The 13,488-nt window shown below is 41.8% G+C and overlaps 1 protein-coding gene across 1 annotated transcript; it reads right to left on the bottom strand.

Annotated features, from left to right (window-relative positions):
- Positions 1 to 446: 446 nt before the first annotated feature.
- ccdc112 (coiled-coil domain containing 112) lies at positions 447 to 8,203 on the bottom strand. Its single transcript, XM_083783844.1, has 13 exons — positions 8,154 to 8,203; positions 7,487 to 7,608; positions 7,210 to 7,299; positions 6,030 to 6,105; positions 5,662 to 5,788; positions 4,992 to 5,108; positions 4,381 to 4,518; positions 3,979 to 4,091; positions 3,718 to 3,844; positions 2,815 to 2,982; positions 1,574 to 1,672; positions 766 to 884; positions 447 to 548 (listed from the first exon to the last, which is right to left on the bottom strand). The coding sequence occupies exons 1-13, from the start codon at positions 8,198 to 8,200 to the stop codon at positions 518 to 520; spliced, it is 1,374 nt and encodes a 457-aa protein (XP_083639970.1). The 5' UTR covers positions 8,201 to 8,203; the 3' UTR covers positions 447 to 517.
- Positions 8,204 to 13,488: the final 5,285 nt, after the last annotated feature.

Here is a 13,488-nt window from a genome sequence, read left to right as displayed (position 1 = left end):
CCCCACCCCCTTAGATAGCATTTCTGTAGACTTAGATAGCATTTGATACAGTCTGAAAACCCACCTTTTCAGACTCCATCATGGCCCATAGCACTTACCCCACCCCCTTAGATAGCATTTCTGTAGCCTTAGATAGCATTTGATACAGACTTATAGCATATTATGTAGACAGCACTATAATTGCATTGTATGTAGTCATAGCACGTCATAGTACATATGTATAGCATAGTAGTATAGATGTATAGTTTATATGTATAGCTTCATTATATAGATATTCCACTGTTACTTTCTTAGCTTACACATGTTTCTTGATAAATGTTTTTATGTGATGTATTCCCATGCTTTTTTTTGTTCTTGCTTAATGTAAGTCGCTCTGGATTAAGAGCGTCTGCTAAATGCCTAAATTGTAAATTGTAATTGTAAATTGTCTAGCTGGCACACCGTAAAAAAAAAAAAACGTTATGTAATCTTCTTGATAAACAATAAGAACTGTCCGGGTGATTTCCACTGTTGGTAATCAAAGGCCTTGTCTCCAACTTGGAACAGCTCTGCAACAAAACAACACACAACACACAACACACAACACACAACACACAACACACACACACACACACACACACACACACAATATATTAAATCTAAAATAAAATGTATTCCAATGTATACTCAGACAAGATGCATTTTTCTACCCAAGAATAATTTTGTGTAATCAAAATCAACAACTAACCCCCCAAAACAAGTAGCAGGTTAGAACTATAAAGTGACCTGTGAAACATGTGCAGGATAGGACCGCCTCCAGAGGGCCCAATGTGTTTCATTCGCTCTTCCCACCCTTTAGTGGGTTGGGTCAGTCTGGAGGGGTTTCGACTGATATGGACCTCCACCTGAATGTGCAACAAAGTTATTATTTATTATCTGCAGGAAACAAACAACTGTAAGTGTTACTGAACAACAGACCAAATGCATGGGGACACTGGGCAGAATAAGTCATGACTGGTTTATGACATTTCATCTTGCAAAGATCAATGCTTCCTACGTGATAAACGGACTAGTCTAAAGCTGTGGGGTCATCAGGACATGTTGGGATAGACCTTGCAGAGTATCAAGGTAAGACATCCCGACCCAGATAGATCAGGGTTCATTCGCCAGGCAGCAAGGTAATGTGTCCTAACTTGTGACTGCACTAGTGACCCCTGCTGGCTGGTCGTGGTGCCTCTGCCTCAGCCAGAGAGAGGATGTGGAGGAGGTAGAGTGAACCTGTGCATTAGCCTACACATGTTATGTGAAAAGAAGAGGCCATGTGCTCATCGGAGGAAACACATGGACTGTTCTGTCCCCAAGCCAACAACAAGAGGGCTAGACATTGAAAGGGAAAATTCATGTGGGAGAATTGTTTATGACTAAATACATACAGACATTTTAAAAGAAACAAAAAAGAAAAAATGCTACAACATTTTTTTGTTTTCTCCTTATGTAGAGGATTCATATGGATGGTTCATATAGTGGATGTCACTCCAAACCCATATGGGTTTATTTGAGCAACCCAGTCAAAACATTTAGGCATAAAAGTCACCTTCTCTTTGATCCTGGCAGCAATTCTCTTCTGTTTCTCCATTTCCTGTTGCTCACTCAGCTGTCTCTCCTGAATCTTTTTCTCTACTTTGTGGAGATCCTTTACAGAACAACAGAGAATCAATGTTCAATTAGGATTGACATAATGTTTGTGTCATCTTTGTCATACACTGTGGTCTAGTTAAAATAAGATTTCACCAGGAAGACGCCCTGAGAGCGAGAAGTGACCTCGCCCTACTGTATATGGCTTTGGCATGGGGGGTTAGATCAACATATGGAATTAATTCTGTACTGGCCATATATGGAGCGTGTCTTGAGTGTACAGGGTTTGATGAGGTCAGATCAACATGGAGTGTCAAAAGAGGAAGGACGGGTGGGGTAGGATCAACATATAGAATGTCAGAACAGGTCAGCTCCATATATGGAGATCAAAGGGTTTGAGGTCAGATTGCTGGCCGGCTCCATATATACAGATCTAGGTGATGATCCAGTCTTCTTAGACTGTGGGGTGACTGATTAACTAACTAACTAACTAACTAACTGAACTAACTGACGGTGGGAGATGCAGACAATACAATGAAAACAGTACAGGGTACAGTCAAGCACATTGGTCCAAAAGGACAGCACCGAAGAAAGACCTTGCGGTCTTGTTTCCATTCGGGTCCCAGGCATTCATTCACAATAGGGGGGCAATCACCTTCTCTCCCTTTGACCTGATGACAGTGCCAGGTGAATTTTCAGAACTTTTTTGCTTGTTTTGAGGGAAGTGGTAGTGCATTCCACACCTGCCACCAGATCATTATTCTAGTGTTGTGGCTGTGAGAGTTGAGGTAATCAGTCAAGTAAATGGGCACTGATGGCATGGAGGGCAGAGCTGCATTTACAATTTTGAATGTCAGTCGCATTTTCAATTGCTTCACTCTGTCTTCTACCCTGAGCCAACCTATGATATCAAATTGTGTTGCACAAAGGTGGGTCATGGGCCCTAGGCCTAAAAGAAGTTGGATTAGTTTGTTTTGGGAGGTCTGGATCTTAGTTTTCTGTGACTGTGACATTGAGATGTTAGAGAACCAGGGCTGAATAAGGGCTCCAGCTAATGTCCTGAGAGCCCTCTTGTTAATTAACAAAGGAGGAGATTCTGCCCAATAATCTTGTCCTTTGATTTACTCTTTTGATCGCTCTTGTTGCCATGCCTTCACTTGTTATAAAAAACTACATTTCCATAATTTCTCAAATCTTTACCCTCTCCTGGAAACGTTTGATTCCCATTGTTGCCACCTTCCTCCTCTCCCCTAGCTGTCTCTGCTCCTCCTCTCTCCTGCTCCTCTCCTGGGCTTCCTCCTCCTCCCTTCTCTGAAGAAGCTGCTCCTCAATGGCCAGTTTGACCTCCAACTGGCGGCGACGCTCCTCCTGATGGACAGGAAAGAACCCATACCAGCAAAGAAAATTAGATTTGCTCCAGAAAACTCCAGTCATGCACCCATGAACAGGTGGGTTGGTTGTCAAAACTATAGCTAACTAAGCTATATTGTGTTCTTGATAACTATGGAATGACACAACATGTCAATGAGCAAACACATGCCCGCCAGAGTTAGGGACACACTCTAGACCTGATAATTTCCAAAGGGCCTGGACATATTGAACGTAGCTGTGACTAAGTCTGCGTTATCTGATTATTGCTGTATTTTCTTTGAAAGTAAAATTTCTGTGCTCAAAAATACATATTCACAAAACAATTCATCACTGAAGCCACCTGTGAAATGTTGATACGAAATGTATTTCTTCTACCGAATATTGTTAACAAACTTTTAATCTAGCCATTGTAAATGTGAAATGAATCAATATAGAGGAAATGCATGGCCCATTTCTCATCTAAAATGTTATCAGAAACTACTTTCTGATAACGGGTATCAGGGTTGTAAAACTGCCTGACTGTAAAGCCTCCCCTCCCCGTCTCTCTTTAACTGCTGTCAATGTCTGCTATCCAATTAAATCACTACTATGGGGGCCATTACAGAAGTTAGTTGTGGAGAAATTGGATGTGTGTTCCCCAGGTACAAGCATTATGTCATATGTAGTTGCTCATGGCAATAAAGATATTAACACACACCCCCACAATGCCACACTCAGTCCAAGTAACCCCACCTTGGCCTGTCTCATCTGGTAGATCTCCTCAGCCAGTCTCTGCTCCTGTATTTGCTGCTCTTTTTTCCTCTGCTGTTCCCTCCACTCTTCCAAACGACGTGCCGCTTCTCTCCTCTCCTCCTCAGCCCTTAAAGAGCAAACAAATGCAAATGTGGATTGCGTGAAATACAAGTGAGCTCACAGGAGACAATTGTGGGATCTGTTACACATTAACGGCCCAGAAATGATCCCCTACTATTTGTTCTAGTATGTTCTCCTCACCTGTGTTGCTGGGTCTGGGTCTTGTTCTCTCTCTCCCTCCTATGAGCCTCCTCTTGGCTCTGGATCTTGGCCTGGCGTTCCTGCTGCTTGCTGGCCTTCCACTGCTGGATGGCCTGGTGATGTAGATTGAAGAACAAGAAAAGCAGACACATTTTTAACTGGAACTGGAGCTGAATATTCTTTGTGGGGTTCTCTCTCCTGACTGGATAAAACGTGCATACCGACCCGAAAATGTATTTTCTGTTAACTAAAGAGTTGGTGAAACGGGAGACTAAAGAGCTGGATAGATAGCCGTTACTGAAGGGGACCCCCGCCCCCCCTTCTACTTCTACTTCATTTACTACTTCATGCTTTCTTAACACACATTGCACACCTACACACTTTTCGCTGTCTCTACTGTACCTCTCTCTTCTTGTCCTGCAGGCGGTTCAGTTCCTGATACCATTCCTTGTGCTGCTCAATCTCCTCCAAACTTTTACCAGGCAGGTACAGTTTAGCTTCTTTTCTGAAGGCCGGTCGTCCACTGTGCTTGGTCCACACCTTTATTTCAACGGTATTCAGCATTCAGTATTCAACATCATCATCATCATCATCATCATCATACTATAATTCTAACAATGTCTGTCCGCCTGTGTGTGTGTGTGTGTCTGTCTGTCAGAAACACTGCCTGCCCCAATCGCTCCCACTTTTCACACAGGCATTGACCATATGAATATGGAGGGCGTAACGAAGCCCTTTTTTCGATTTGACACATTCATGATTATTAATTTATTTATTAGTTAATTAAAAACGCACCCGGGCGCAGTACCCCCCATGGTCACAAGGAGGGGCAAATATCTCACAACGGGTAAGGGCTAGTAGGTTAAATTAATTAATAGGATAAGTATTATGAGCTGGGGGTGGATAGATAAGAAAGCCATCTAATTTGAGAGCTAAAATAAAAATAAATTCTCTCCCTGAGTCAGGGTCACGCATATAAATAACATTTGCGTATTTCAGGTTAAATCAATTACTTTGAGGAAGGCTTGGTGGTCGTATTGGTCCCAGCCTCCATAAGGACCTCCTGTCTTCTGCAGAAAAGACTCCAGATCCCTGACCTCTGAAGGGATGTCCCCATCGGGTTTGGACACCTAGAGCAGGAATGTAAAAAAAAAAAAAAAAGAAAAGATATGACCAATATGGACAAAATATCAGGTAAATTCTGAAAATGACCAATCACAGTCAATATCATCATGTCACAAAAAGATTTAAGAGACAGACTTTAGGTATAGTAATCATAGTATTAATAGTAGATGAATATCTAAGGATTGATTTGACAAACAGCTTTACATGAGATGAGATGAGATGAGATGAGATGAGTAGTTCTGATGAAAAAAAAAAAAAATCACTGATTATCTGTCACTATTGTCACACCCTTTAAACAAGTTCAACTTTGAGTTTAATTATTCTTTTCTAAAATAGCTTACCTAAAACCTGGGCTATTTTCGCTATTCGTCATACAACAAAGTATACAGGACTTAAGTTGTTAACCACTCAAAACCTAACATCCCTATTCCCTGTTATGAGCATGTCATAATAGGTGAACATTCAGTGAGTAGTTAATTGTACAAAACTACATTTGTAGATTCTTCTTTGACTAATGCATAGCATAGAGTGAAAGGAAGGGACGAATGGAGACAAGACCTTGACTAGAGGAGCTGGGTGCAATTTAGGGTCCAACTTGATGGCCAAGGTCCATGTTTCAAGTTTCTTCTCATAGGCAGCGATCTCCTGATAACAAATCCTCTCCTCCTTCAAAAGCTCCTCAAAGCTGAGAGGGGCAGATAAACAGACAGGGCTAATATTCATAGTATTATCATTATTGTGTTACTTCTTTTATATAAACCTCAAAGGAGAGATTAATAGAAACAGAAGAGAACAACAGGAAAGTTAAAATTTCAACTAAATATTAAAAGATTGGAAAACATTTTCCACTATCACAGACTATGATATGCAAGTTCAAATCTGTTATATGAATTAGTCATAAATAATTATTTATTTTGTCCTTTTACCGTAAGCGGTGGTCCTCCTTGAAAGTGTTAATTGATATTTCCACCTCTGTCATTATTTCCTTTAGTTTCCCAATCACTGAAAATAGAAACACAAAGACTATGGCTGAAAACAGCTCGTTCTCCATGGATGGCTGTTCCATCGAATACCGGAAGACTCGACCCGGTGCTTGCCCGTTTTTCCTCCCGGAATTGTCACCAGTGAGGGGGATAACTTTGTAATACTATTGGCTGTTTGTATTCTTTTTGGAAAAATATAAAAAGATACTCCTGTAGAAAGGCTATATTATTTTACTTATATTGACCCTATAAACAATTTAGTATTATTTAGTATATGTAAGGTTTTGCACACTCAAATGGTACCTCGTCAGATAATCCCCACATATCCTACAACAACTTCTGTGAACAGACTTCAATGTAGTAGATTTTCATAAATTATATTTGTACTTAGGCTGTCTGCTGTCATGAAAGTTTATAGTTAGAGAAATTCAAAGTCCAGCCGTCTGCTGTCCAGCCTCTCCCACCCCTCACATTGGGGAAATTTCTGGGAGGAAAACAGAAACGGGGCGAATCTTCTTGTTACCGTTCCATCTCTCCATCACCCGAAGTGCGCAACCTGGACTCTACTCTCTCCTTTCAATCCTACATCAAATCTGTTACCAAATCCGCCTTTTTCCACCTCAAAAACCTTGCCCCACGGTATCCGTCTGACCTCCTCAAGGACTACACCCCTGAGCGGAACCTGAGATCCTCGGACATGGAGCTCCTCACCATCCGTCACGCTAAAAAGCGGACCCTCGGCGATAGAGCCTTCTTTGTGGCCCCTGCCCTTTGGAAATCTCTCCACTAGGAGATTCGCCAGGTGCCTAGATTGGACTCTTTCAAGTCGGCACTGAAGAGACATTTGTTCAGTCAGGCTTTTGGCAATTAGTTTGTTTGTTTTTTCTGTATTGTAAAGCGTCCTTGGGTTTCTTAAAAGGCGCTATATAAATTCAAGTTATTATTATTAGGGCTGGGCATGATATTGTGATATCAGACTACATATCGTCTGGTTTAATTTCTTCTTCCAATATTATCATCACAATACAATGTTATTATTATGTAAAAATATCAACAGAGATATTTGGTTTAAAAAAAATCGTATAGGCCTATTTGATTTTGCGCCGACCCTAGTGTGACTTACACTCAGCTGTTGGCTTCACGTCAGTTATCTGTCTCTGGAACTTCTTCACGCCATTATGAATCTTCTCCAGTTGATTCTGAATAGTCATCTCTATGGGAAGAATTAACATTAAAATGATTATTTAGACAGTGTATAAGGCTATAGGCCTACGGCACTGCGTTTTTTGAGTGATAGTAACAGGGGGGGGTTTGGGAAAGGGTGGATTGCTTTGTAATATAAAATTGGTTGTCAATATGAATGTTAAGACTATAAATCATGAAGAGGAAATGCAACTCACTTTCAACATGTCTTGACTGGTGCAGCACCCTTTCAAACTCTTCCAGTTCTCCACTAATATCTGTCCAGCCATTCTTTCTGCACTGAGCACTCAGGCTCCTCTCTTTCTGTAACTTCTCAACACTGGAACAGTAAAGAAACTCACATGTGTTAAATATAAAGCAAACAAAACAACAACAAATAATGTAAGATTTCAACTTATACAAAGGCACAGAATAAATATTTTAGATTTGCATGGGCTTTATCCTAAAGATTTTTGCTCTACACCAGTGGTTCTTAAAGTGGGGTCAGGGGGACTGTTGGGGTTCCTTTTATTTTATTTTATTGATAATGCAGATCATCATTTACAACAATGAATTACAGAATCATGTTTTTTTTTTTTTTTTTTTGGGGTTCCTTGAGGGGGTTCCAAATGTGCCATTACAGGTCCATATACAAATAGCTCTGAGAGTGTACAAAACTAACCAAATGGCCTCTTCCATTTGTACACTCAGTTATGGAGTTCTTTGAAATAAAACGTTTGAGATTGAGAACCAGCTGTAAAAAAAAAAAAGCAGATCTACACGCTCACAGCGCATCATAAAACAACATGTAGTACTAGTGAGCTTATTTGCGCTACCTATTCTATTAGTCGCAGTATAGGTTCAACACAACACAAGTGTACTCACAGTCGTTTTGACGCCTCAGCTTCTCTGAGGAACTCTGAGGCTTTCATCTCATGCGCATCATGACCACGTGGACCCGTGCTGAAATCCCCATGTTTCTGAAAGAATGCATTATACTTTAATAACTTTATACATCACGTCACTGTCTGTCAATATCATTTGAGCCTAAACAAACAAGTTCTCTCTCTCTCTCTCTCTCTCTCTCTCTCTCTCTCTGTCTCTCTGTCTCTCTCTCTCTCTCTCTCTCTCTCTCTCTATTTAGACCATATGCAGGGGGCGCACTAAGGGAAACGAGGTCACCTTTTCGGTCTGCCCTAGAATGACTGTCTGTGGTTAGGTAATCTGTCCATGCAGCACTCTCTAATGGAATACATGCCATATGGAATATCATACCATTCAGGCTATATACATTCAGGCACTGTCATCCTACGAATACATCTGTGGTGGCACTGGCAAGCGTGCCAAACACACGAAAATAGCCAATCTACAACATCACAAAACAAGTGGTTCCAGTAATCCAGTTCCATTGTAGAATATTTTCGACAAGCGACACAGCAGTCACAGTCAGACGAGGTAGAAATTGGGGTTGATTGGTTCATAGACTTCTACTGTCTCTAATCTCTATGGGTCAACAAGACTGCCCCTTAATAATAGTATTAACTGCCATTAGCCTTGGATCAAGACTTATTCATAGATATCGAGTCTGACTTTTACTTTAGATACGAAAGGCAGACTCAATAAAAATAGCACTACATCGATAGTCTTGATCCAAGGCTAGAACACCATATATAAATGAGTAAAAGCATAAATGAAAACGTTACCAGCGACAACTTCGACAAGCGACGTGTTTGTTTGCCCACAGTGTGGATGGTTGCTAGGGCGGCCATTGAATCTGCCATAGAAACTTTATTTGTAAAACACAAACACCTGTTGTAACTTGTAACGTAATTATTCTCCGCCAGCAGAGGACGCTGTTAGTTACCCATTCATGCTGAATGTGTTCACTTTTGGGTGTAGGCTATAGTAGGTTGTATTAATGGCTGGAGTCTGCAGATAAGTTGAGATACCAACTAGTCGTCCATGGAACATATAGATCATCATTATGTAAATATGCATGTATATGGAAAGCCTTAAACTGGGGTTTGTTATGTTTCTCTGACCGCATTTTTGTTCTGACTGGACAGCTGGCCCACTATTCCAGATCCCAGGAACACGTACTAGTCCACATCTAGGTGAAATCACATAAAAAATTAAAATAAAATGCATCAGTATAAGGTCAAATCCAAGCTCTCTCCTCCTAGGACACGATTGTTCTCCTGAGAAATAAAAACCTGCCTGCACAGTGATCTGAACTGGCAACCCCAGGGGTCCTATGGGGTTCAAGGGGCCCCAGCTAAAATCAGTTTAATTACTATAACCCTATTTTATTCTTTGGATATAATAAAATCTAATAAAATAATAACCACAAATCTTCTCTTGACCTGGCACACCAGACCCCCATCTTTTCTTATTACATAATGAATTTGGGGGTCCTTGAATGTTTGAGAACCACTGAATAACAGACTATTTGTGTTGTGACAGTTGCCCTTAATTACCGTGGCTCAAATTAACTCAAATAAAACTCCAGTGTTTCAAAGATTACTGTTCACATTTATAGCTGTGTGTGTGTGTGTGTGTGTGTGTGTGTGTGTGTGTGTGTGTGTGTGTGTGTGTGTGTGTGTGTGTGTGTGTGTGTGTGTGTGTGTGTGTGTGTGTGTGTGTGTGTGTGTGTGTGTGTGTGTGTGTGTGTGTGTGTGTGTGTGTGTTTGTGTGTGTGTAGCTGCTTGATCTCATAAACTACTAGGCCGATATTGGATCTACACTATAGCTACTATTATAGGCCACTGTATTGGGTGAATTTACCATTTCCCTCCGATTGCAGGTATGCAACAATACGCTGGCACTTCTCAGTAAATCCCTTTGTCACACCTGTTAGGCTGGCCCGAAAGGTAGAGGTAGAGAGCATTTTATTATGGGGGGTGGGGAGGGGGGGGGGGGGGGGGGGATGGTGTATTTGTATTTTTCTAATGTCTCCAAATGGCCATCCCTGCTTGGACATGTGGGCATCACTATAGTCTACTAAGGGCAGACATGTGTAAAATAATACATGTATTCCAAACTCCCAGTAGCATTCGGAATAAAGTGTTTATATGGTGATCTATACCGATTCAAACGGTATATACCACCCCTCCAGACCGGAATGAAAATCCATTCTGGGATATTCTATTCCAATTGAGGTGTTTACATGAGCATTTTTATTTTGATGACTGGAATGAATCCATTCATTCCGAATGAATTTCTGCATGTAAATGGGGCCATTGTATCTGCTCCGCTCCTGTGTCTCTTCTCCACAATTGTCATGCATGACAAGTGCCAGATTCACAGAAGGATTGCCTCGTTTAGACCTATTTCACATCAATTTGACCTCTGCCCAATCAGCACACAGCTCTGCCCAATCAGCACGCAGCTGGGATGCACAAACATTGGGAGAGTTTGAGTGCATATATATGTGTGTCAGTGTTGAAGTGAATGATTTGTTTATTTTCACCAGTGGCTGCAGCTCTCTTTCAGAAACAATTACAATCATGTTTCATGAGAAGCTATTAGGTGTTGGTCTGGCATCAGTGGCATCGACACTTATGGTGGCATATGTTCAGAAAAGAGTAAGACAACAGAACAACCTCCTGAAGGCTGCTGTGGAGGAACTGAACCACACCATCACCAAGGAGAAGAATGAATGGGAGGAGAATAAGGACAAATTGAGTGAAAGGCTCCTTTCGCAAGAAGAGAAGATTAAAGACATGGAGGAAGCGAGGAAGACTGGACAGATTCAAATCCTGAAAATGGAAAAGAGGTTGGAGGAAGTGGAAGCAGAGGAGAAAAGGAAATGCCAGGTGATAGCAGCCCTCAAAGAAGAGCGGGCGGTGGAGATGAAAAATTGGCAGGAGGAGAGACTGCAACTCATTAGAGACAAACGGGCTTTGTCACAAAAGTGTCTCGCTGCAGAGCAGAAGCTTCAGGACATGCAGAACCGAGTGGCGGCGGCAGAAAACGAGGCCCTTTCCGCAGAGCAGCAGATTAAAGACATGCGGAACGAGATGAAGTCAACCGAGAACAAGTTACTCACTGCAGAGCAGAATACTGAAGACATGCAGAACCGGATGACAACAGCAGTAAACAAGGCCCATTCCGCAGAGCAGCAGATTAAAGACATGCGGAACGAGATGAAGTCAACCGAGAACAAGTTACTCACTGCAGATCAGAATACTGAAGACATGCAGAACCGGATGACAACGGCAGTAAACAAGGCCCATTCCGCAGAGCAGCAGATTAAAGACATGCGGAACGAGATGGAGTCAACCGAGAACAAGTTACTCACTGCAGAGCAGAATACTGAAGACATGCAGAACCGGATGACAACAGCAGTAAACAAGGCCCATTCCGCAGAGCAGCAGATTAAAGACATGCGGAACGAGATGAAGTCAACCGAGAACAAGTTACTCACTGCAGAGCAGAATACTGAAGACATGCAGAACCGGATGACAACAGCAGTAAACAAGGCCCATTCCGCAGAGCAGCAGATTAAAGACATGCGGAACGAGATGGAGTCAACCGAGAACAAGTTCCTCATTGCAAAGAAGGAGGTCGAAGACGTGCAGAACCAGATGATGGTGGCAGAGAACAAGGCCAGCTTGCAACTATTAGAGATGCATAAATCCATGGAGGAAGAGAGGAGGGAGAAAGAAGAGAGAAAGAAATGGGAGGTGGAGGATAGACAACTGATCTCTGCAGAGCATGATGAGGAGGACATGAACAAGATGGAGAAGATGCAGAATGCGCACCTGGTGACTCACTTCTATGAACTGACACTGGACAGGAACACGGCACACAGCAGGCTCTCCGTGTCTGAGAACAATAAAGAGGTGACACAGGTGAGCAAAGATCATAAATATGAACATCACCCAGACAGATTTGTTATGAGGAAGCAGGTTCTGTGTAAAGAGGCATTATCTGAAGGCTGTTATTACTGGGAGGTACAGTGGCGTGGAGCGGTTCATATAGCAGTGACATACGCAGGAATAAGCAGGAAAGGAAACGATCAAAACAGTCTGTTTGGATCCGATGACAAGTCCTGGCGTCTGCTATGTGAGGATGATGGTAACAAGTACACTTTCCGTCACAATGGGGAGAACACTGTCCTCTCTGCTCACCCTGGCTCCAACAGAGTAGGAGTGTATCTGGACTGGCCTGCTGGCCTGCTGTCATTCTTCATTGTCTCCTCTGACACACGGGCACACCTGCACACCTGGGACGGATCCAGATTCACTGAACCACTCTATGCTGGGTTTGCGTTCAGATCAGACTCCCTATTGTCTCTGTGTCCGAGAGAAGAGGTACAGTCTCCTGGATGCACTTCATGCTACTGAAATGATGGTTCACTCTGTGCAAGATCTCAAACCAAGCTGCGCTGAGAGCCTAGAGCCTGGCTAACGTCCAAGAGTAAGGGGAATGTCTTTGTAGGGTTCCATCCTCACATTGACCTGGTCACAGCTCTGTTCTCACATACATTTTACTGTGATATTTAATAAAATTAAATAAACATTAAACTCATCCTTGAGGTTATATTGTGCCATTTTTAAACCGCTATTGAATACAATGTATTTGTCATGACACTATTTAAACTAGTCATTTTTGGCCAGCACTGCTAGGACATTGTCAAACTGGCATGGGATAGTATGGATGAGCAACCTTGTGTCTGATTCTGAAAATAAAATGCCACTGTTCTGGTGAAATTGGTGACTTACAGAATTATGTGAACCTGATGTTGCATTTGAGAATATCTAATACAAGGGGCAATGCTTCTATCGACAAGTTAAGAGATGAGCACACTCATCCCAACTACTGTACAATTTTCAAGGACCGCATAACTTGTGACTAGGAAACATTCTTGCCTAGTAGCCTTTAGTTTACAGTCATGTTTTCATCTTAATACAAATAAGAAAATGGACTGTAAAAGGTCTATGCTCTTTCTTGACTTTCCTTATTGACGCTCAACAACTAGCCTAATGCTCTAAGTAAACATTTTGTTGTGGACCTGATAGCCAAGTGAGTTAGGGCAAATGCCAGATGGACTTAAAATGTCCATAAGTCATACACTACAAGAGTTTTGACAAGGTTTTGGAAAGATTTTAAATTAAAAGACTACATTCTAGTCTAATTTAGTCTTTTAAAAATCTTTCCAAAAGCTTGTCAAAACTCTTGTACTGTATGGGTTTATCGATTCCTGCATGGCCACAAT

This window comes from Protomyctophum parallelum, assembly GCF_964188405.1.
Source record: "Protomyctophum parallelum genome assembly, chromosome: 15".
Taxonomy (NCBI): Eukaryota; Metazoa; Chordata; class Actinopteri; order Myctophiformes; family Myctophidae; genus Protomyctophum; species Protomyctophum parallelum.
Note: the sequence above shows the minus strand (reverse complement) of the source record. Positions and strands in the feature narration are given on the sequence as shown.